Here is a 23,752-nt window from a genome sequence, read left to right on the forward strand (position 1 = left end):
CAGGGCTTATGTATAGCATTCTATAATGCTGTATATAAGTCCCCGACCTGGGAGAGAAGAAAAATAACTTATTATACTCACTGCGGGGCGGTCCGGTCCAATGGGTGTCGCTTGTCTTTCACAACTGTCAGTAACTCTGCTGTAACTTGATTGCTTTTTGTGTGGTACAATTGTTACCTTTGTGCTACGGTGCTCATTCTATAAACTAATTTATTTTTTCTACCTTTTTTAGCTTATTGATTCCACTGATGCATTGAGAGATGGAGCTGGTGCAGGTCAAGTTGAAGATAAAGGTTAGTTTTAGTATAAATTTGAGACCATTTCTATTATGAGAACCCCTGAAAGTCCTTTGGAAAAGTCACATTCTACAATCCTTATGATGGAATGTAAAGGGCATTACCTGGCAATTAAACATTCATGGGCTGACCATAGAAATGTGGCTGCAACTTATATTCACATGGATTGTATTTGAGCTATGGTGCCAGGCACAGCCATTTGTAGCTGTGCTGGTGTAACCCCTTCATGACCAAGCCAAATTTTTCAATTCCTACCAGTGTCACTTTATGAGGTTATAACTCTGCAAAGTTTCAATGTATCCCACTGATTTTTTTTTTTTCATGAGTGGTAAAATTTCTTCGATATGACTTGCGTTTTCTTTGTGACGGCAACAGAAATTTGGCGAAATATTTAAATTTTTTTTGCAATTTTCAAACTTTTAACTCTCATGCCCTTAAGTCAGAGAGTCTTGTCACACAAAATAGTTAACATTTCCCACATGTCTACTTTAAATCAGCACAATTTTTGAAACAAACTTTTTTTGTTAGGAAGTTGTTATAAGGGTTAAAAGTTGACCAACGATTTCTTATTCTTTACAAAACCTTTTTTTTTTTGTGTGTGTCCATCTCTCATTTGAAATGACTTTGTGGGGTCTATATAACAGAAAATTCCCAAAAGTAACAATTCTAAAAACCACCCCTCAAGATGCTCAAAACCACATTCAAGAAGTTTATTAACCCTTCAGGTGCTCCACAGGAATTTTTGGAATGTGGGAAAAAAATGAACATTTAACTTTTTTTTTTCACAAAAAAATGTAATTTTTTTTTATTTTCACAAGGGTAATCGAACCCAAAATGTGTTGCACAATTTCTCCTGAGCATGCCAATACCCCATATGTGGGGGGAAAATGACAGTTTGAGCGCATAGCAGAAGGGAAGAGCGCCATGTGACTATTTGAATGCAAAATTTGATGGAACAATTAACTACTGCCATGTCGCATTTGGAAAACCACTGATGTGCCTAAACCGTGGAACCCCCATTTTCAAAACCACACCCCTCAAGGATTTTACCTAGAGGTATAGTGAGCATTTTGAGCCCACAGATATGACACAGAATTTGATTTACATTAGGTTGTCATATTGAATATGTCATCATTAATGTTGAGCGCAAAAGCTCGCTACTCCAGTTTGCATCGGGTGCTCGGGTATACACAGAGTATCGCAAGTGTTCACGTGACATTCCCGAGTCCCTGGCCCACATGTTTCACAGCTGTTAGTGGAGATTTGCAATACTCTGTGCATACCTAATCACCCAATGAAAACTCAAGTAGCGAGCACTTGTGCTAAACACTAGCCATCATATCGTTTTTAGTTCTTTTTTTCTCTACTTTTGAAAAAAAACCAATTTTAACCCTAACACACACCAACCTCAACTGCAAAGGAATTGAAAAAATAAAATAAATGTTTTATGATTCTTATCTAACCAAGGTGGTGCCAAAGGGGGGTTTGATTTACTATTTGTTTTTATTATTTTGATCACTGTGATAGACCCCATCACAGTGCGCAAAAGAAACCAATAGGAAACATTTCCTATTGTTGCCGGGATGCGCAGTTTGCCTGCCATTTTTTTCCCCCAGGAAGAAGATGCCAGGCCGAGGGGTGGAACAGGAGGGACCGGGGTATAGCGGGAGGTACTGGGTGGTTTGCTGAAGACGCCCATGTGTGTCATTATGTAAATTATTGAAAATGAGATCGTTATGCCTCAAAAAATAACGACAAAACCAAAAACATAGGCAGCATCAATAGTAAAAAGTTGGTCACACAGGGTTAATAGCAGCGTTAACGGACTGCGTTACACCGCGTTATGCCGCGGTGTTTAGCAGTCCGTGTAACGTACTGCTAAAACCCTATGTGGCCGCTGACTGGAGGGGAGTAGTTGGGGGCCAATTCGCGGCCGGACTGTGCCCGTCGCTGATTGGTCGCGGCGACCCGGGATTTTCGTGACAGACAGACGGAAGTGACCCTTAGACAAATATGCTGTGGACAAAGTCCATTGGAGCTGAATCACTGCTGCATCTTACAATGTCCCACAGCCTCCTCTTCCAGAAGAACAGAGAGGAAAACACAAGTCCTTCCTGGAGTTCACTGTGTGCTGTCAGCACCTATATGTAGCATAGCATCCTTAGTTACTGAACAGCGCGAAAACGTAGTGAGAATTTAGGGTTTCTGACCATTGATTCTGGCAGGAAAATGTCGTCCGTAGAGTCAATATACCTAACTAACTAAAGACTTAGTTGCGGCTCTGTGTCTCTTGGCGCCAAAATATATTGTGTTGTGTGCACGTTTACTTACTGCGGCGTCGCAGTGGGCTTTTAGCGTTTCTTACCTCCGGGTCTATTCTGAACGACACACAGGACACGCAGAGCTCTTCCAGCCGGTGAGCAACACCGAGAAGACTCTTGCTCAATGCAGTACCTTTCATTTCACAGGTCGCGGGTCCTTTCTGTTCTTTAGCAGCTTTTCCCGCAGGAATGCCCTCGCATCTGGACCGGTTCAGATACCGCTTCAGCCTCAATCTGCCGCTGCTCTTTCCTCAGACGCGTGCTGTCACGAGGGAATTTCACCACATCCCTCTCTAGCACAACGTTATCCACTCCTTATTCTTGCAGACCCTGCTCAAGATGGCCGCCTGCAACTGTCGCACGTCAGATTTCCAACTGACACTGGGGGCGGCTCAAATTGGTTTTTATCCCTGTGTGCCAACTGACATACAGGTGACAGTTGTATGAATCTGCAACCCGCTGCCATCTAGTAGCACAAAACACCATTAATTATAAAGAAACAATAATAATAATTTTATTTCTATACTGCCAACATTCCACAGCACTTTACATTTTAGAGGGGACTTGTACAGACAATAAAAGACATTACAGCATAACAATAATCACATAAATCAACAGACACCAAGAGGAGTGAGGGCCCTGCTCACAAGTTTACAATCTGTGAGCCAATCTATTGACAATAAGTACACCTATTATTCAGGAGTGAGTAGAATTACATTCATCTTCAATTGTACCGCCCTGGTGAGCTGACACATCTCACATGGTTATTCAAAAATACAACTAATTCCACAAAAAACAAGCCTTCATACTGCAATATTGGCGGAGGAAGATCCTTTTTAGAGCGTTTGCCTATTTAGATGACACAGAGATTTATACAAGTCAAAAATTTGTTCCATTCATCTGAATTGAGTGTTTTGGTTTTTCTTTCCGGAGATATTGGCTAGTAAAGTTAATGGCACCTAATATGTTATTTTCCACTACAGCCATGGGAGCATGGGCAAAGATCCTTCTCTGAGAGCATTTTACTTTTTCTCCTGCATAATGGTACCTGATCACGAGCAGACAGCATCATGCAGGGGGTAAGAAAAACCCCAACGAAGGTCCAAAGCGGCTTTCACTGTGCGATGTAGTAAGATTGACTTGTCGGCCCAGAAAACACACCTCACTGCTGGCACCTTCTGTGATTTAATTATGAGTGCAAGAGGAGGGCAGAATTTGTCATTTTGTATGAAGCTCTGCATTTATGCCAGGCATAGGGTAATACCGCAGAGCGGTGAATGTAGTGACACAACTCTGCATTTCCCTGCACACTTTTAGCACTGCATTGTCACATACACCACTCTAGTTCTGAATATATGAATATAGAGCAGTGTACTGTATGTAATGACACACAGCTCTGCGCTCGTCCTGCACATGTGTAGAACTTGGGTAGACACACTAGCCTTACCGTAGTAAGTCAGACCTTCTTGGGGAGTGTTTTTCATTGAGATATATACATATATATTTATTTATATATATATTCAGCACCTCCTTAGGGTATGAGCTCACGTATTCTTGGCCACTGTGGATTTTTCTGCAGCAGATTTGATAAATCTGCAGCAGATTTGGTAAATCTGCAGCAGATTTGATAAATCTGCAGGGCAAAAACGCTGCGTGTTTGCTGCTGATTTATCGCGGATTTACCGCGTTTTTTCTGCGGTTTTCCATAGGGGCAGCTGTAAAACCGCTGTGGAATCTGCAGAAAGAAGTGACATGCTGCGGAATATAAACCACGCGTTTTTTTTCCTCAGCATGTGCACAGCGTTTTTGGTTTCCCATAGGTTTACATTGAACTGTAAACTCATGGGAAACTGCTGCGGACCCGCAGCTGCAGAAACGATGCGGATCCGCAGCAACATCCGCATCGTGTGCACATACCCTAAATGTGAACATGTGCAAGCTGCCAGACTGCATTATATAGATAAAAGAAAGCACGGCAGCACTATGTATAAGTTTAGGCCTTGTGAAAACACAGAAAAACATTTAAAAATATTAATATAACGTATTTTTCGGATTATAAGACGCACTTTTGTCCCCCCAAATTTTGGGGGAAAGTGGGGGGTGCGTCTTATAATCCGAATCTGTGCTGTGCTGTAGAGGAGGGGGAGCAGCTCTGAAGTGGTGTCAGGGGACTGGGGTGGGCTGCAGAGACAGAAGGAGGTCCTGTGCTCCCGCTCATTAGCCTCATGTAATATTCCCCGCACCTGCTGTCCATCACCTCGGTGCTGAAACTGCAAGAGTTGATTGACAGGACAGCAGCGAATATTAACATGTGCCTGCATCTCTCCCACCCCCCCCCCCCCTCCCATCATAGATATGGCCCCCCGTCACTCTTATATGCCCCTCCCGTACTGCTGGCAGACACATGCCCCCCCCTGTGCTGCTGGCAGACACATGATGAAATAACAAACACTTAACTCACCTTCTGATGATGGCTCCGTGCTCACAGCTCCTCGGTTGTGCTTCCTGTGTCTGTGCTAACATCCGATCATGTGATCGGCACAGCACAGTGATGACATCACTGTGTGCCCAGGTCACATGATCCGATGCCTGGGAAACAGGAAGCACAACCGAGGAGCTGGGAGCATGGAGCCATCATCAGAAGGTGAGTTAAGTGTTTGTTATTTTATCATGTGCCTGCCAGCAGCACAGGGGGAGGCATTTGTCTGCCAGCAGTACAGGAGGGGCATGTGCGTGCCAGCAGCACAGGGGGGGCATGTGTCTGCCAGCAGTATGGGAGGGGCATGTGCGTGCCAGCAGTACAGGGGGGGGCATGTGTCTGCCAGCACTTACGGGAGGGGCATGTGTCTGCCAGCAGCACGGGGGGGGGGCATGTGTCTGCCAGCAGCACAGGGGGCATATAGTGACCGGGGTGGCTGTACCTGTCAGCAGCACAGGGGGGCATATTGTGACCAGGGGGGCAGGTGCCTGCGAGCAGCACAGGGGGCATGTCCCTGCCAGCACAGGGGCGCATATTGTGACCAGGGGGGGCATGTGTCTGCCAGCAGCACAGGGGGCATATAATGACCCAGGGGGGCATGTGCCTGCCAGCAGCACAGGGGGGAATATAGTGACCCAGGGGGGCATGTGTCTGCCAGCAGCACGGGGGCATATAGTGACCAGGGGGGCATGTCTGCTAGTAGCACAGGGGGGCATATAGTGACCGGGGGGCATGTGCCTGACAGCAGCACAGGGGGGCATGTGCCGGCACAAGGATGGGTGTTATATAGATACCAGGATGAGGGACATTTAATTTGTAAGACGGACACTGGCATTATAAGACAGACCCCCATTTAAAATAAAAAAAAAAAAAATTCTCTTTTTCTCCACTAAATTTGGGGGTGCGTCTTATAATCAGGTGCATCTTATAAAGCGAAACAAAAGGTAATCTAGATTTTACTACTCAAAAGAATTTTTTTTTTCAAACTTACAGAAATGAATGACAATGAAGGTTCTTAGCGCATAAATTGGCCAATTCATGTATGCCCATCAACCATGTCCTCCCTCTGATGGGTCCCTGTTATACGGTACATGCATTCTCTTGGACTATCAACTTACAATTTTGGACACTCGTGTTTGCTCCTGGGTTTAGCCTACAATTTATGGGCAAGTAGAGCTGATTACGGCCACCTAGAGGTCTAAACTTATACATAGTGCTGCTGTGCTTTCTTTTTTCTATATACAAATATATAATATATATTCGGTTGGGAGAATTTTCAGTAATATTCTTAGGGCTCTATTCACACATGGCACCCGACAAATGTTGGAGCCTAAAGGTACCTTCACACGAAGCGACGCTACAGCGATAGCGACAACGATGCCGATCGCTGCAGCGTCGCTGTTTGGTCGCTGGAGAGCTGTCACACAGACAGCTCTCCAGCGACCAACGATGCCGAGGTCCCCGGGTAACCAGGGTAAACATCGGGTTGCTAAGCGCAGGGCCGCGCTTAGTAACCCGATGTTTACCCTGGTTACCAGCGTAAAAGTAAAAAAAACAAACAGTACATACTCACCTGCGCGTCCCCCAGCGTCTGCTTCCTGACACTGACTGAGCTCCGGCCCTAACAGCACAGCGGTGACGTCACCGCTGTGCTTTCACTTTCACTTTAGGGCCGGCGCTCTGTAAGTGTCAGGAAGCAGACGGCAGGGGACGCGCAGGTGAGTATGTACTGTTTGTTTTTTTTACTTTTACGCTGGTAACCAGGGTAAACATCGGGTTACTAAGCGCGGCCCTGCGCTTGGTAACCCGATGTTTACCCTGGTTACCAGTGTAAAACATCGCTGGTATCGTTGCTTTTGCTTTCAAACACAACGATACACGGCGATCGGACGACCAAATAAAGTTCTGGACTTTATTCAGCGACCAGCGACATCACAGCAGGATCCTGATCGCTGCTGCGTGTCAAACTAAACGATATCGCTAGCGAGGACGCTGCAACGTCACGGATCGCTAGCGATATCGTTACAAAGTCGTTTCGTGTGTGTGAAGGTACCTTAATGCATTTATGAAATCCCATTCACAAACTGTAACTAAAAGCTGGAATGGTGTTTTTAGGACACTTTACATTTATGCCGCTTGCCTTTTGGATGCCAGTCTGAGTTTTGTGGTTCAGATTCCCCTTAGACAAGAATGTTTGCACTTCAAGGCTGCGTGTAAAAAAGTGTTTACACTTGTTTTTGAGTGGTGATAATGATGTAGATTTCTATGTGAATAAACACTTAATCCTTTAACTTCCCGATGACACTGATATACCAAATATTGACTCCAGATACTTGATCTGTACCTGATTTCTATAAATGTTACTCCCAGTGCTTTATGCCAGAGAGCGAGTCTCCACACAAACCTGTGGGGCTCTCTGCCATTCCATCTCACAGCTGTTGCCCACATTTAAAAGATGTTAGACAGGAGAAGGCATGTTCACGTGTAATAGCGAGGGATTTCACTTCAGGCACTTCAGTTCTGAAAGGCAAGAGACCTTATTTAACATCTGTTATTAGATCATTTGCATCATAAACACTATACTTTATTACAGCCGTCTTGGTGGGATAAAACATAAAAAATGAACACTAATGTATCACTAATGTGCTGAAACTAGCAGAAGGTTGCTCACATGGCCACCTTTTTCATTTTTTAATTTTCTTTCTTGATCAATATTTTCTTCTGTCTGCCATACAGTGGTTAGACCTCAGCAAACGAATATGCAAAAACAATTTTGTGTTTGTTAGCTCTTGCACTATTGTGCCCCAGGTATGTCCTAAAGTTCAGTTGATGATCAAAGCAATTGAGGAATTTACCCTTCAGATCGTAAAATATAGCTCAGCATTTTCTCCAATCTGCATCATTATCTTGTCACATGAAAAATCCCTCGGACGGGAGTTGATTTGACATGTCTTACGTTCATGGTCTGCTGTGTCTGATTTCTTTGGTATAACTTCTGCATTTTTTGCCTGCCTGGTTATCAAAAATACAGGGGAACCCCACGTCATGTTTTTTCTTAATAATTTTATTCATTTACAACGCAGGTGGCGTCTGATGAATACTCCTATCAGCCGCCGCCTTCTTTCGCTGTTAACAGTTGAATACAACTCCCAACATTTTCCCCTGCTAGCGCTGATTACAGCACGAGCAGAGGACAGTGATGTGAGCCGTCTTCGGCACTTGGCGCCCGGGAACAGCGCGAACAGTACCGCTGATTTCCATTTGCCGCTGTGTGTCACACAGATGACATACGGATGTCATCAGAGTGCACATGTGCGAAACAAATTTGCGTCCCGTGCTGCTGTTAAAAAAAAAAAAAAACAACAAAAAAACCGGATATGTCAGCGTATCTTGCACATGGTCCATAGAAACTAGACACCTTCACTTGAATGGGTCTACGTGTGTAAGTGTGTGTGTAAAAACTGTCGCCACGTACTGAAAACACTGACTTGTGAAAGAGCCCTAAGAGAGCGTAGCAAGCCTTTTTGGCTTTCATAGATTTAAAGAAACAAACAAAAAAACAAACCAATCACACGGATTTTGACACATAATGTAGGGGCAGAGACCTTGAGAACAGCAATGTCACTTAAGGTACCTTCACACTAAACGACTTTGCAACGATAACGATAGCGATCCGTGACTTTGCAGCGTCCTGGATAGTGATATCGTTGTGTTTGACACGCAGCAGCGATCTGGATCCCGCTGTGATATCGCTGGTCGTTGCTGAAAGTCCAGAACTTTATTTGGTCGTCAGATCGGCGTGTATCGTCGTGTTTGACAGCAAAAGCAACGATGCCAGCAATGTTTTCCAATGGTAACCAGGGTAAATATCGGGTTACTAAGCGCAGGGCCGCGCTTAGTAACCCGATGTTTACCCTGGTTACCATTGTAAATGTAAAAAAAAACAAACAGTACATACTCACCTTCTGATGTCCGTCAGGTCCCTGGCCGTCTGCTTCCCGCACTGACTGTGAGCGCCGGCCGGCCGTAAAGCACAGCACAGCGGTGATGTCACCGCTGTGCTCTGCTTTTACTTTACGGCCGGCGCTCACAGTCAGTGCGGGAAGCAGACGGCCAGGGACCTGACGGACATCAGAAGGTGAGTATGTAGTGTTTGTTTTTTTTTTTACATTTACAATGGTAACCAGGGTAAACATCGGGTTACTAAGCGTGACCCTGCGCTTAGTAACCCGATGTTTACCCTGGTTACCCGGGGACTTCGGCATCTTTGGTCGCTGGAGAGCTGTCTGTGTGACAGCTCTCCAGCGACCACACAGCGACGCTGCAGCGATCGGCATCGTTGTCGATATCGCTGCAGCGTCGCTTAATGTGACGGTACCTTTACTCTATTACTAGCTGTAGTTTTATAAAAATTGCTTTTATCTGCAGAGGGTTATTACTTAAGGGCTTCATAATCATGAGCTCTATATAATTCTGCCCACTCCTGATTTCTGCCCAGTGTACACAGAACGTTACCAATTAATGGTGTGGCCAGGGTTATACAGAGCTCAATATTCAGGGAACTGGTAGAGCTGCAGCAGATAAAAATGTGATTTTTAGCAAAAATGCAGCGAGCAGCCTAATAAGTGATACATCACTGGAATCGAAATACAGTATCTGCCCCTACATCATTCTGCTCTCAGATGAGGTAGCAAAAACTGCTGACAGATTCCCTTTTAATACATCTACATCATATCCTTCCAACATAGGGGCAGATTTGGAAATCTAGACATATACTTGTGGAGAAACAGGCCATTAATGCCACATTTTCCGATGATACTTGTAGTCTTTCCTGATGAAGAAGTCTTTTGTACTGTGACAGTCTGGGATATACGTCTTATCATTGATCAGCAAGAGCGGAAATCATCCACAAACCTCTCCTTTCTTACCTGGATATGGTTTGGTCATTGACTGACCCGTGGATCTGTTCCAGCTGATGTGCTTTATTACATGCTTTATAGATACTCATACAAGGTGAGTGTAAATTTGATTTTATCGCCTGCCATACTCCTTGGATGCGCTGATCTCTCCTACAGCTCTGCGACATTTTCCTATGAAAATGCTGCCAAGATAATCCGTAACAATTTTGGACTCCAGGTTTGGCTTATAGTAGGTCTGTTGTGGAATCCTTTTTCTTGGAGAAGCACTGACTTGTGGTTTGATATTTGTCCAGTCCCTTGTGGTGTTTTCATTCCTCACATAACCTGTTTGATGGGAACAATATACCTGGTTCCTTATTTACATGGTCCTAGGAGCCATTTCAGCATCAGCTGTAGATGTTCAGTGCATGGTATTGTGGTACAGCCAGACTGACTGGGTAGCAAGCACATGCATTTTGGCAAATGCTTTATATATGAATGTGATAGTCACAAATGTATGCAGCAAAAGTACCTCTGGGGACTATCCCCTCAAATGGCTTTTTTTATCCTTTTCCTATGTGTTGATTTCTTGAATAAGATATGAATGCCCTGATATAGAGCCACATGGCATTGTCTGCTCTATTAAAGTAAATTACTAATTGCTACTAATTCTGTCTGTGACTTGTAATTTTCCTATAACAGCTAATCGGGTCAAGTTGCCAAGTCAGTGGACAGTGAAAAAAATGTGTTTTTTTTTCTTTTTTTAATACCGCCTTTTGTGACTGCTGTTTACTAATAGGTGGTAGTTTTTCAAGTAGTCGAGTATAAGCACTTCAGGTTAGCGCTGGTGTCACGGATTAAAGACCAGCCATTCCCTGGATTGCTAAAATGCCTCACTGCAAGCCATAGGTGGTTAATGTAGATGATTTACTCTAGGAATGGTCTTTAGATGTGAATATATATTGTAGTCGAATTAAAGGGAATCTGACAGCACCATGAAGTAGACAGAGACCTTGATTTCAGCGATGTATCACTTAGTTTACTGGATGCAGCAGTTACGATGGTTCATTTTCTCTGCTACTGATCTAGCAGAGCTCCGTTGTTGAGTCCGCCAACACCGCAGCTTTCTGCGTGCATTGTATAGTGACCGAGCTGCTAATCAGTGCTGGAGGAGGGGTTGGACTAGGATGCACCAGGCCAGTTGTCCGGTAGTGATTTCTCAGCAGTAAAGAAACACTGGTTGTATTGAAATGGCAAAACAGCCTAGTAAGTGATATATTTCTGGAAACGGGGTCTCTGATCTTGCATTATGGTCACTCAGATTACAAAGCAAAAGCCTGCTGATAGATTTCCTTTAACTCCTTCGCGACCTTCAATATGCATTAAAATGGTGGCCGCTAAGGGTACTTATTCCCTCATCGCTGAAAATGAATCTGAAAATCTGAGAACATGACCATGGCTGGATTTTCCGATATTCAGCGAATGCGATCCCAAAAAAAAAAAATTGTGCTCACTGTTTCAATGATTTCTCTCTCTTTTGACATAAAAAACATGTCAGAGGAGAGCGACATGATGCCCCGAGGCTGCCCGTTACCTCCGCCACCCCGGACCCTCCTGTTCCATCCATCCTTTTTACTCTTCCTCGGAAAAATAAATTGGTGGGCGCATCACATGCGCAGTGCGCCTGCCGAGATCTGCTGGCCGCTACCCTGCAACAATAGGGAATTTTTCTTATTGGTTTCTTTGGGTCTTTCACCGTGATTAAAGAAAAGAGAGTAAATCAAATCCCCCTTTATAAAAATGAAGAAAAAAAAAATCCCCATTCATTGCAGTTAGGGTTGGAATTGTTTTTTAATTCAAAAGTAAAAAAAACCAAAAAAAAACCCGATATGATGGTTAGTGTGAGCGCAAGTGCTCGCTACTTGAAATTTGCATTGGGTGTTCGGATATGCACAGAGTATCATGTATTCCCTGCATGTTGTTTCTGGTTTTTTTGGGTGTCTAACAGCCACAAAACATGTAAGGCAGGTTGTCAAGCATGTCACTCGAGCACCTGAGATATTCTGTGCGCACCCGATGCAAAGTAGAGTAGCGAGCGCTTGTGCTCAACACTACATGACTATGACATATTCAATATGGCGACCTAATGTAATCAAATTCGGTGTCGTACCTGTGGGTTCAAAATGCTCATGTACCCCTAGATAGAATCCTTCCGGGGTGTGGTTTCCAAAATGGGGTCAGTTGTTAGTGGGTGTTTCCACTGTTTAGGCACATCAGGGACTCTCCAAACTCAACATGACGTCCGCTAATTATTCCATCAAATTTTACATTCAAAAAGTCAAATGGCACTCTTTCCCTTCCAAGCTCTGCCATGCACCGTAACAGTAGATTTTCCCCACATATGGGGTAGTGGCGTACTCAGGAGAAATTGCACAACAAATTTTGGGGTCCATTTTCTACTGTGACCCTTGTGAAAATAAAAACATTTTGGGTCTGAAATAAACTGTGCTTGTGAAAAATAATTTAAATGTTACTTTTTTTTCATCCACATTGCTTCAGTTCCTGTGAAGCACCTGAAGGGTTAATAAACTTCTTGATTGTGGTTTTGAGCACCCTGAGGGGTGCAGTTTTTAGAATGGTGACACTTTGAGGTACTTTGTCATATAGACCCTTCGAAGTCACTTCAAATGTGATGTGGTTCCTTTAAAAAAAAAAGAAAAAAAAAGAGAACATTCTTGTAAATTTTGTTGGAAAAATGAGAAGTCGCTGGTCAACTTTTAACCCTTCTAACTTCCTAACAAAAAATAATCAAAAATTGTGCTGATATAAAGTAGACATGGGGGAAATGTTATTTATGAAGTATTTTGTGTGACATGACTCTCTAATTTTAAGGGCATATGAATTAAGCTTTAAAATTGTGAAATTTTCAACATTTTAGCCAAATTTACATTTTTTTCACAAGCGCAAGTCATATCGAAGACATTTTAGGACTGTCATGAAGTACAATATGTCGCGACAAAACATTCTCAGAATCAGTGGGATCTGTTGAAGAGTTTCAGAGTTATAACCTCATCAAGGGACTGTGGTCTGAATTTAATTTTTTTTTCCTGGGCATTAATGTCAAAATTGGCTCAGTCATTAAGGGGTTAATGTATATCCGTGTTATATCATTTTTAAAGACCTAAGGTGTAGCTGTTATTGTTATTATTGCTACTAACATTGTTATTGTTTAAGCTCGCAAAAGGAAACTAGAAGATAGTCCCAAAGGAATGGCTAATGAGCACGATAACAGTGAAAGACAAGTAGCAAAGAAAAAAAAATCTGATTCGGTAAGCAGTGGTCAGTGACATGACCTTGTTCAGACTAATGATAGACATGTGTAGCGTAATTATAAGTAAAAATAAAATAAAACAGACAACAATCATTGTGTCCTCCACAGTAACAGCACTGTGTTGGCACCTTGGACGAAGTCCACGTCACCCCTATACTTTCCATTCAAGGGGGTGAAAACCGCAGTCAAAATTTGTGACCAGTCTGCAACAACCCACTAGAATATGCTGCGGCTTTGGAAAGTTCCAGTATTTTGTATTGTTGCACTATAGCAGGGGTCCCCAACCTGTAGCTCGGGAGCCACATGTGTCTCGCGGTCCCATGAATTGTGGCTCGTGGCTGTCTGGCAGCTTGGTGCATTAGCTCCAGTTCTAGCAAACAGGTATGAAGAGCAAATCTGAAAATGGTGAATGTGAGCAGCCCTGCACAGAAGAGCAGATCTTAGGGGTTTTGAGATGATTTAAGTATAGTATGCTGGAGACAAGATGACAGCACCTGTCAGAGGAGATGTTTGAAGCTGGATGCGACAGTGTCTTGGGAGAGCTTTATAGGAGAATACTGAATGGGAGGTATTGTAGGAACCCCTGGATCTTTGTATACTGCTTTAAGGTGATTGATATTTGTGGAAAAGCTTTGGTTACCATTATGCCTGTAATGGGGGCTTTAGTTGCCACTGCTGTGAGGGGGTGGGAGCTGAATGTGGCTCGCGACCTTTTCTCAAGGCTGGATGTGGCTCTCAAGGTCACAAATGTTGGGGACCTCTGCACTATAGCATCATAGTATACGGCCCACCTCTTGATGGGATACAAATTGTGCTTATCTGATAAATAACAAATTCCAGTTTTTCTTCAGAACTCCAATCTTGAATAGTGTAAAGTGTCAAAATGTAGACAGTAATAAAGTATTTAGTAATATAACTTATAATATAGAACTAATTAATTCATGTAACAACCATTTTGTGTACTGCTGTATAACATATTCTGGAAAGTGATGTTAATATTGCCATTTATTTCTACTCTCGGTAATCTTTTAGCTATCTTCATCTGTGCCATTCACCATGACAAATGATTGAGATGACTCTGGAGTTCAGGGTTTGTGCTTCCTTGGGATATAGAAATGACTTCTCTTCCCTTTATCCTTGCAGTTTGCTGTAGATGACAGTTCTGATTCTGATGATGAATTTGAAAAACAAGAATCCAGTGTAAAAAAGCTGCAGAAACATTTTCCAGATTTGGATAAGGAGGTGAGTGTAACTGCACAATGTTTGTGACTTTTGTTTTTTTGTTTTTTTTTTTCATTTTGTTATGCTTTTCTTTTTGGACTCCAGAAAATACAAGTAGTTTTTTTTTTTGTTTGTTTTTGTTTCTTTTCCATTTGCTTTAAAACATTGTCTGCTCTTGTCACACATTGTGCAGGAAAATGCAGCTTGGCCCCACTTAGGAGCATGTGGCCAGCTGCAGTTGTTTGCCCAGCTGTTGGCTGCAAGCGATACTATACTGTGAACGAAATGCTGAATCGGCATTGCACCCGCTTCGTTTTCAAGATTGGCAGAGATACCGGTAGTCGGACACCTACTGATTGATCACAAATATATAATTCAAAAGATTATAATTCACCAGGTAGATGTCTCCACCACCGCTTGCAAAGTTACTGCCAGTGCAGGCAAATATACTTCAAGAATACAAAAAAAAAAAAATATCTCCCTTAAATTTTTTTAGATAATTTTATTAATCCATATAAAAATCATCATAGCAGGACAGAGTTACATGTTGACGTGTTACAACTTAAGGTACCTTCACACTAAGCGACTTTACAACGATAACGATAGCGATCCGTGACGTTGCAGCGTCCTGGATAGCGATCTCGTTGTTTGATACGCAGCAGCGATCTGGATTCTGCTGTGATATCGCTGGTCGTTGCTGAAAGTCCAGAACTTTATTTGGTCGTCAGATCGGCGTGTATCGTCGTGTTTGACAGCAAAAGCAACGATGCCAGCAATGTTTTACAATGGTAACCAGGGTAAACATCGGGTTACTAAGCGCGGTCCTGCGCTTAGTAACCCGATGTTTACCCTGGTTACCCGGGGACTTCGGCATCGTTGGTCGCTGGAGAGCTGTCTGTGTGACAGCTCTCCAGCGACCACACAGGGACGCTGCAGCGATCGGCATCGTTGTCAATATCGCTGCAGCGTCGCTTAATGTGACGGTACCTTTAGTCTTAACCATAGCCAAGTGATTAAGTCAAAACCTGTCAACATGTATCGCTGTTCTGCTATGGCTATTTTTAAATGGGCTATCAATAAAATGATCTCAATTTTTTTTTTTTTTTTTACAAATATGCCAATTCTTTATAACATGGATATAACCATCCAATAAAATGTGTTTGTTTTTTTTTGTTTTTGTTTTTCATTTAAGATTTTATTTTTGTTTATATATTATCACTGCTCACCTCAGGCTTGTTCCAGTGAGGGGCTCTATATGGGATTGAAAACTTTTTCGGTATGCACACACCTATTTAACTGTACATTTACCTGCTCCACTTCTGCTGCTCTGTAACAGAACTTTAAAATATGGCATTGGATTCAGTATAATGGTTTGTATTAAGGGAAGTACTGAGCTATCAATTCTCAAATGTGTAAGCAGGTAGACTGCTTTCTGGACATGAAATGCCATTATCCTACATTGAAACTTGCATCTGAAGTTTATTGTGCGACCATATGCAGCAGACCTTTGCCGGCTAATGACCGCACTGTTGTGAAACGGAATCCATCTGCCTTCCTCACAGACTGCTGTGAACGTCTTGTGTCAGGATGGTTGCTGATGAAGGAGCATGTGATCCGACCTGTCCATCGTCCTCATCATCATCCTCCTCCTCCAATTGAAAACACTGTACATAAGACAGCTGATTTCTTGTTAATAGTAATGTGGGACACAGTACCCATGAATATACACCCTGCCATTAGGAGGCCTGACACTAGGTTGAAAAAAATTATTGTAATCCGAATTGTGTGTGTGTGTGTGTGTGTGTGTGGTGCGTGTGTGTGGTGCATCAACACTAAAAGTTGGTGAAGTGAGGAAAAAAATATAGGCAAAAATTTATGAAATAACTAAAAACTGGCATTCACATATGCATTCACTCCTTTTGCTATGAAGCCCCTAACCATTTCTGGTGCAAGCAATTGTCTTCATAAGTCACATGCTTAGATTGCACAAGGTGGATTTCCCTTCACTAAGTGTCACATGGTATGTCAGTATATACACACCTTTTCAGAAAGGTCACAGAGGCTACAACACCATTAAGCAAGAGGCTCCACAAACCAAACAAAAAATCTGCCCCATCAAATCCATTATCCTCAAATGGGAAGAACATGGTGCAACAACAAACCTGGCAACAGAGGGCTGACCACCAAAGCTCTCAGCTCAGGAAGGGAGGGCATTAATCAGAGAGACAGCAGAGAGACCACAGGTAACCCTGAAGAAGCTGCATAGTTCCCAAGCTGAGACTGGCGCATCTGTCCATATGACCACAATAAGCCGTACTCTCCATAGAGATCTCATTGGCAAGATGTTCGAAGCTCATAGAGACTTATCCAAAGTGACATGCAGCTGTCATTGCTGCAAATGGAGACTCTACAAAGCACTGACTTTAGGGGCTTGAATAGTTATGTACACTGAAGTCGCAGCATAGTGGATTGGATTCTAAGAAATCCCATGCCCACTATGCGTCCATGCGCCCACTATGTGTTTCTCCAGACCACAGCATGTCCATTTTTCTTGTGAAGACGCTAGACTCCGCAATCAAAATTTCACCAATAGAAGGTATTGGACGCCTTGATTCCACTTGGTTCAGTGAACACATGCGGATTCACTTGCATTAAATAGACGGCAGCACTTTGGATGCAGTGAACATGCGCTGTGTCTAAAACGCTGCCACTTACAGATCATGTGCCCTTATGGGCCAATTTTTTTTTATTTTTTTTTCTCCTATTTTTAGTTGTTTCTCCCATCTCGGGTCATGAGAGGGACAGCAGTTCTGGGATTCCAACATTGTTCCAGAGAGAAGAATGTCCTTGAATCCCAACTATCTTGAAAAGTCTTTTTTTGCCCTCAATACCAGCAATGCTTGTCTAAAAGCTGGGTTAGCCTTCTGCCCCCCACACCACAAAACAGAAAATGCAGTGGATGCAAATAAGTCTTGTTAAAGGGATGTATGAGAAGCATTTTGGCCCTCAATGCTTCTGATGCTGCTACTTAGTGAGATGTGCTAATTGACTCGCCAAATGGTACATCTCATGCACTTTTCTGGAATAAATCCCCAGGTAGCTCTTCGTCTCATCGGTTGCCTATTTCATTAGTTTTAGCTGTAATATTCTTTTAACCATTTCATAAGTAACCTGGTCAGCGTCTCCTATAGTCCCAGCCCTTGCTTAATCAGAATTGTCAGTCCCCAATGTTGATTGAGGAGTCTATCCACAGGATTGAAGGTTTTCCCCCACAACCCACTCATTTCATAGTCTCTGGAGGGACTTTACGCCTTCACAGAGATTTAGATGGTTGTATATTTGTTTTTAAAACAAATTCTTCTCCCAACCCTCAAACAGGTGTTTTTCCTTTGTCTCATCAGAAGACTCTATTATGCTACCTTTACCTCCATGAAGTCATAGTTCTCATTCCAGAAACGGAAAAATTACAGGGATACTACACCTTCCTGCTTAAAAGTCCTGTAATGGACAGCTTGGTCTGCCTTTTCTGAACTTTTAAGACATTTGATAATTTGTGTGAGTCTGGAGATTTTGTATGGAATCCCTGTGATATATGATCGCTTCAATTGAGCCAGGAAAATATTTTTCTTTGATGGAAAAACAACAAAATTCTTATCTTCACATCCCCATCGCCATGTCCCACCAACAATCACCTTAAACTTCACTTTCTGATCGCTTCCCGGTTTTCACAAAGGTTCTTGCACTCCTTTATGCCAAAGAGTGGCAAAAGTCCCTGATCTGGATAATTTTTTTGGTGAGCGACTCCATCCATGGAAGATAACTTGTCCACTCTAAATTGCCTTAAATTTCTTGGACTATTACAGTTGAATCATTAACTGACCGAAGTCATTTATAATATGCCAACACCTGGGTGGGTCTGGTCTGCGTTCAAGTGGTCGTGTCTCATTTGCAGTAGCATCTTTCCTTCCTGTTGAATGGTAGACCTTTGCTAGCCTCTTTGATGAGTGGTGTTCTACCAACACATTACTTATGGTCTCTGTTGAAATCTGGCTTCCAAATAAACCTTCTCGAACTGACATTTTTCTGGATCTTTTCCACTGTCTTTCTCTTCCTAAGGGCCACCCAATTTAAGTGCCAATAGACTACTCGACTGCAGTAGGTAATCTGAACCATCAGGGAAGCAGCGGAAGCCCCTTGACCATGGCTTGAAACCAGCAGGTTTCCCAAATGGGTGGAGCATCACTTTCCTGCACTTTTTGAGGCACACAATACTGGTGCAGACACTTCAATGTAGAAATCTTAACATTCCATCTCAATCACCAGGTCCTAATTTATTTTGTCAGGTCAAGAGATCAGAGTGGGTTTGCAGAAGACTAGTCGCTCCTTGCACTCTCCCTTCATTCTCTACTGTGTAATCAAGCAGGGTCAAGGCACAAGGTGACCCTGATAGCTGCAGAGTGGCCTTGCTTGGCATGGTACTGTGACGTTATCCAGTCAGTAGCAGACACTCCTTGGCCTCTTCCTTCTTACCACAATTTTCTTTCATAAGGTCTGTTTCACCCCACTTTAAACGGCTTTATTTGAGAGAGTCTTTCAGAAGCCAAGGTTCTCAAATCCACGATCCTTGCTGACTATTGTCCAGACCAAGCTGAAGGATCTCAAGCCTAAATCTGCCATAGTTTTTCACCATGCTTGATTGGTCTACTTTTGCTGTTGCGAACAGAGGGATTTACTTGCCATGATTGATTTTTCTCAATTCCAAAGACTTTCCTTTTCTCTGTCCAGTTTGAAAGCAGTTCTCAGCCGGTCCTTTCCTTCTTTCAGCATACGCTCACTTTTTGTAAACAAATTAAAAACCTTCCCCCAAAGGGACTTATTGTGCCCCACCTTACAGCCATCTGGTGGAACCTTGCGACCGCAACCTTGTTGTATGTGTTCTTCACTCTCCCTCATCCCCTTAGCATCATCTCCTCAAGGGTTTTTTTCTCCTTCGCCTCATTGGGGGACACAGGACTGTGGGGTGTATTCTTCTGCCACCAGGAGGCTGACACTAAGTAAACAAAAAAACATTTAGCTCCTCCTCCGCCGTATACACCCTGACACCGGCTACCAGAGAATCCAGTTCTTGCTTAGTGTCTGAAGGAGGCACACCTGTGGGTCCTGGATCCTTTGGACCCTTTTTTTTTTTCATCTCTACATTATATGGATTGAGGGGGCGACTGATCCTTTTGAGGGTCCGATCTCCCCAAACCAACAACGGGCAAGCACGTGCTAGTATTCTCCACGTATCCTTTCCCGCGACGTGGGATTTCTCACCGGACTTGGCACTGACCACCCTGAGGTATTTAGACCACAGGCTGTACAGCTGCCCTTAGATGTCTGTGTGTCCCCCCTTATTTCTACACCGCTGTTCTGCTGCGGTGATAGATGGGGTGGTGGACGGTTCCTCTCCTTATCCAGTGCAGGAAATGAAGCTAGGGTTCCTGCACCGTCTTTTACTCTGCTTCCCCCAGCTGGATGTTTTACTCCACGCTGACCCTTTTTCTTTCAGTAGGGTTCAGTTTGCAAAGAAAGGGGGAAGGGCAGGAATGGGGGCTCCTGACACAGGCGCAGTTTACCTTGAAGGCACTCCGGGCGTCTGCAACTATCTGGCGTCGGGTAATGAGCGACGCCGCAGTCCAGAGCTCCGTCGGCGCTGCTATTTCTCCGGCGCTGGTCGGCGCCGCGGCAGTACAGTGCGGCCGGCACCGCAGTTTTTCCGGAGGCTTCAGGCTCCTGCCTAGCTTCCAGCATGCATTTCCGGGTCGATCTGGCCTGGTTTCCGCCCAGCAAACCGCGCGGTTAGGCCCCGCCCCCTCCGGCGCGTCTTCCGGATCCGCCCCCTCCTTTCCTCTCCTAGGGAAAATCGAGGCCCCGGCTTCGGCCTACTACAGGCCGCATCACCATCATGGCGGTTCCTCCCCCTGAGGACTGATGGGGATAAAGGTAGCGCATTTGACCAACGTCTGGTGTTCGGTCCACACTGTACTTGTGGGGACACAGGACTGGGGTAAGTGCTTCTCCCTCCAGCCTGACAGCATCCCCAGTCTAAGGCCCTGGGTATAGCATTTACGGATCACTATGTCTAGAAGGGTCAAATCTCACACGGTCCTATATACCGTTTGTGTAGCTTGTCGTGCTGCATTCCTGCATGCTCAGAGCAATCGTCTCTGTGAGGCCTGCGATTCTGAACGCACCCAGGAGCCCCGCTGCGAGCTCCCCAGCAATCTCTTCGGCAATTTCCCCCGCCCCTCAAGCGGATGCTGGGGCGGTTCCACCGGAATGGGTCATGTCCTTGTCGCAATCCATGGTGTCCCTAACTGAAGCAATCAAGTCCCTTCAGACCCTGGCGGCCAGGGCCAGCAGTCCATCTGTCTCGGAGAGGGACTCTGGGTCTCAGGAGCCTTCGGCATGCAGGGGCCGCGCTCAAACTAGACAGACGCATGGAAAGCGAATCCGCACAGCGTCACCTGGGCCCCCAGGTGCTTCGGCATCCTGGAGCTCCGTATCACGCTCTCCTTCCCCAGCAGAGAGCGGGGAAGTTGAGACAGACTGAGTCAGAAGGGTCCCTTAATTTGGAGACTCCTGGGTTTCAGGAGTCTGTAGATAGCCTGATTGCGGCTGTCAATCAGTCCCTGGGGATAGAAAATGAACTCGCCTCATCCTCAGATCACAAGGTTTCATTTAAGCGGGCCAAACGGGCCCACAAGGTTTTTTTCCTCTCACCCCGAGTTTGAGGACCTGATTCGGCGTAACAGGGAGCACCCGGACAAACTTTTTTAGGGGCAAAAGCCTTAAAGGCTAGGTATCCCTTTTCTACTGAGCTATGTAGTAAATGGGCAGAAAATCCTTCAGTAGATCCTCCGGTGTCTCGTTTAGCTTCTAACACGTTGTTATCCCTTCCTAATGGCTCGTCTATTAAGGATCACACGGATCGTCTTATAGAGAGCTTGACTCGTTCAGTTTTTGAGGCTTCGAGTTCAGCTCTTTTTCCCTCTTTTGCGGCAACTTGGTTTTCTAAAGCTGTGATGTCTTGGTCAGAGTCTTTAACAAAGGCTCTTCAAGAAAGGGATTTGCCAGCAGAGCTGGGAGAAATGTCAACTCAGATAGCGCTTGCTGGAAGCTATCTGATCAATGCATCCTTAGATGCTGCAGACTGTGCCTCTTCTGCTGCGGCAAATGCAATTGCCATTAGAAGGGCACTCTGGTTAAGAACATGGCGGGCAGACTCTACCTCTAAAAAATCTCTTACAACTCTACCGTATCAGGGGGGTCGCTTATTCGGAGAGAAGCTAGATCAGCTTATTTCAGACTCCCCAGGAAGAAAGAGTAAGTTTATTCCTCAGCAGAGGATTAGACAGCCTTTTCATCGTCAATTCCAGGCCTGCTTCAGGCCCTTTCTTAATGCTAGATGGGCTCCAGCACCAGGCTCTGCTGCGCAGGGTCGACCCAATCAGGACCGAGACAATCGGAGCTCCTATACGGCTAACCAGGGGGAAGAATGCGTTCCCAGTCAACTAGATCCAGAGGATCTAGGACTCAGAGGTTTTCAGCCAAGTGACTGGAGGCCTCCTCGAAGTTCATCCAGCAGAGTAGGCGGACGTCTACTTTTGTTTCACCAGGTCTGGCTTCAAGTAATCCATGACCGGTGGGTAGGAGAGCTCGTATCTTCAGGTTACAAGATAGAGCTGGTCTGTCAGCCTCCTCCCCGGTTCTTTCCATCCCGTCTTCCCAGGTCCAAGTCCCGCCGACAAGACCTCTACAATTCCATAGTCTCTTCGTCTCAGCGGAGTCATTTCTCCTGTTCCAAGGGAGGAAAGGTTTCAGGGATTTTATTCCAATCTTTTTGTAGTACCCAAAAAGGACGGTACAGTTTTAGATCTAAAACTCTTAAACGGGTTTGTCTGTGTTCGTCATTTTCGGATGGAATTACTCCTGTCAGTCATCGCCTCACTGGAAAAGGGAGAGTTCTTAGCTTCAATAGACATTCAGGACGCCTACTTACATATTCCCATTTTTCCGCCTCATCAAAGATTTCTCCGGTTTGCCTTAAACAATCTGCATTTCCAGTTCACGGCTTTACCCTTCGGGCTGGCCTCCGCTCCCAGGGTGTTCACAAAAGTCATGTCAACTGTGGTGGCCATTCTGCACTCCCGGGGCATAGTTTTCTTGCCATACCTAGACGATCTGCTGATCAAGGGACCAACCTTTCAATCTTGCAGGGAGAATGTCGGCATCACTCTGGACACCCTTTCTCGTCTAGGGTGGCTAGTAAATTTAAGGAAGTCATCCCTACAACCATCTCGGAGGATCTCATTTGTAGGCATGATCTTCGACTCCTCTCAAGCCCTATCAATCCTTCCCCAAGACAAGGTCTTAGCCCTGCGGTAGGAAGTAAGGAATCTTCAGCAACCGTACCCTCATACGATCCGGTCCTGCATGAGGGTTTTAGGAAGGATGGTTGCAACTATAGAGGCAGTACCATTTGCACAGCTTCACCTCCGACCTCTCCAACAGGCAATCTTAGCAGTATGGAACAGGAATCCACTCTCCCTCAACCGCAGATGTCGGTTGCCTCCCCAGGTCAGGCAGGCTCTTTCATGGTGGTTAAACAGTTTGTCCCTACTGGAGGGGAAACCCTTTCCCCTAACCAATTGGCTGGTGGTAACAACAGATGCCAGTCTCCTGGGTTGGGGAGCGGTGTTCTTTCACCACACAGCTCAGGGGCGCTTGTCTCCTCGGGAATCAGATCTCCCTATCAATCTCTTAGAGATTCGGGCAGTGCGACTAGCTTTGCAGTATTTCCACCATCTTCTAGCGGGTCGTCCTGTCCGGATTCAATCGGAGAATGCCACAGCCGTGGCCTACATAAATCATCAGGGGGGCACCCGCAGCAAGGCAGCCATACAGGAGGTAAAACAAATACTGTTCTGGGCCAAGAGGAATCACTCGGTGATTTCAGCGGTCCACATTCCTGGCGAAGAGAACTGGGCGGCAGATTTCCTCAGCCGTCAGGGTCTAGCGTCTGGGGAATGGTCTCTCCATCCCGAAGTATTTCAGCAAATATGCCATCTATGGGGGACTCCGGACGTGGATCTAATGGCGTCCAGGAGGAATGCCAAGGTACCCAGATTTGTCGCCCGGTACCGAGATCCACAGGCAATCGC

General features: G+C 44.7%; 1 protein-coding gene across 1 annotated transcript in view; it reads left to right on the forward strand.

The window, feature by feature from the left end:
• SMARCAD1 (SNF2 related chromatin remodeling ATPase with DExD box 1) overlaps positions 1-23,752 on the forward strand; it is a 166,328-nt gene that overhangs the window by 68,561 nt on the left and 74,015 nt on the right. Inside the window, exons 5-7 of the mRNA XM_077277264.1 lie at positions 233-293; positions 13,229-13,323; positions 14,469-14,567. Of these exons, the coding sequence (XP_077133379.1) occupies positions 233-293; positions 13,229-13,323; positions 14,469-14,567 (255 nt within the window). The remainder of the gene's footprint in view (positions 1-232; positions 294-13,228; positions 13,324-14,468; positions 14,568-23,752) is intronic.

This window comes from Ranitomeya variabilis, chromosome 1 (genome assembly GCF_051348905.1).
Source record: "Ranitomeya variabilis isolate aRanVar5 chromosome 1, aRanVar5.hap1, whole genome shotgun sequence".
NCBI classification, from domain to species: domain Eukaryota; kingdom Metazoa; phylum Chordata; class Amphibia; order Anura; family Dendrobatidae; genus Ranitomeya; species Ranitomeya variabilis.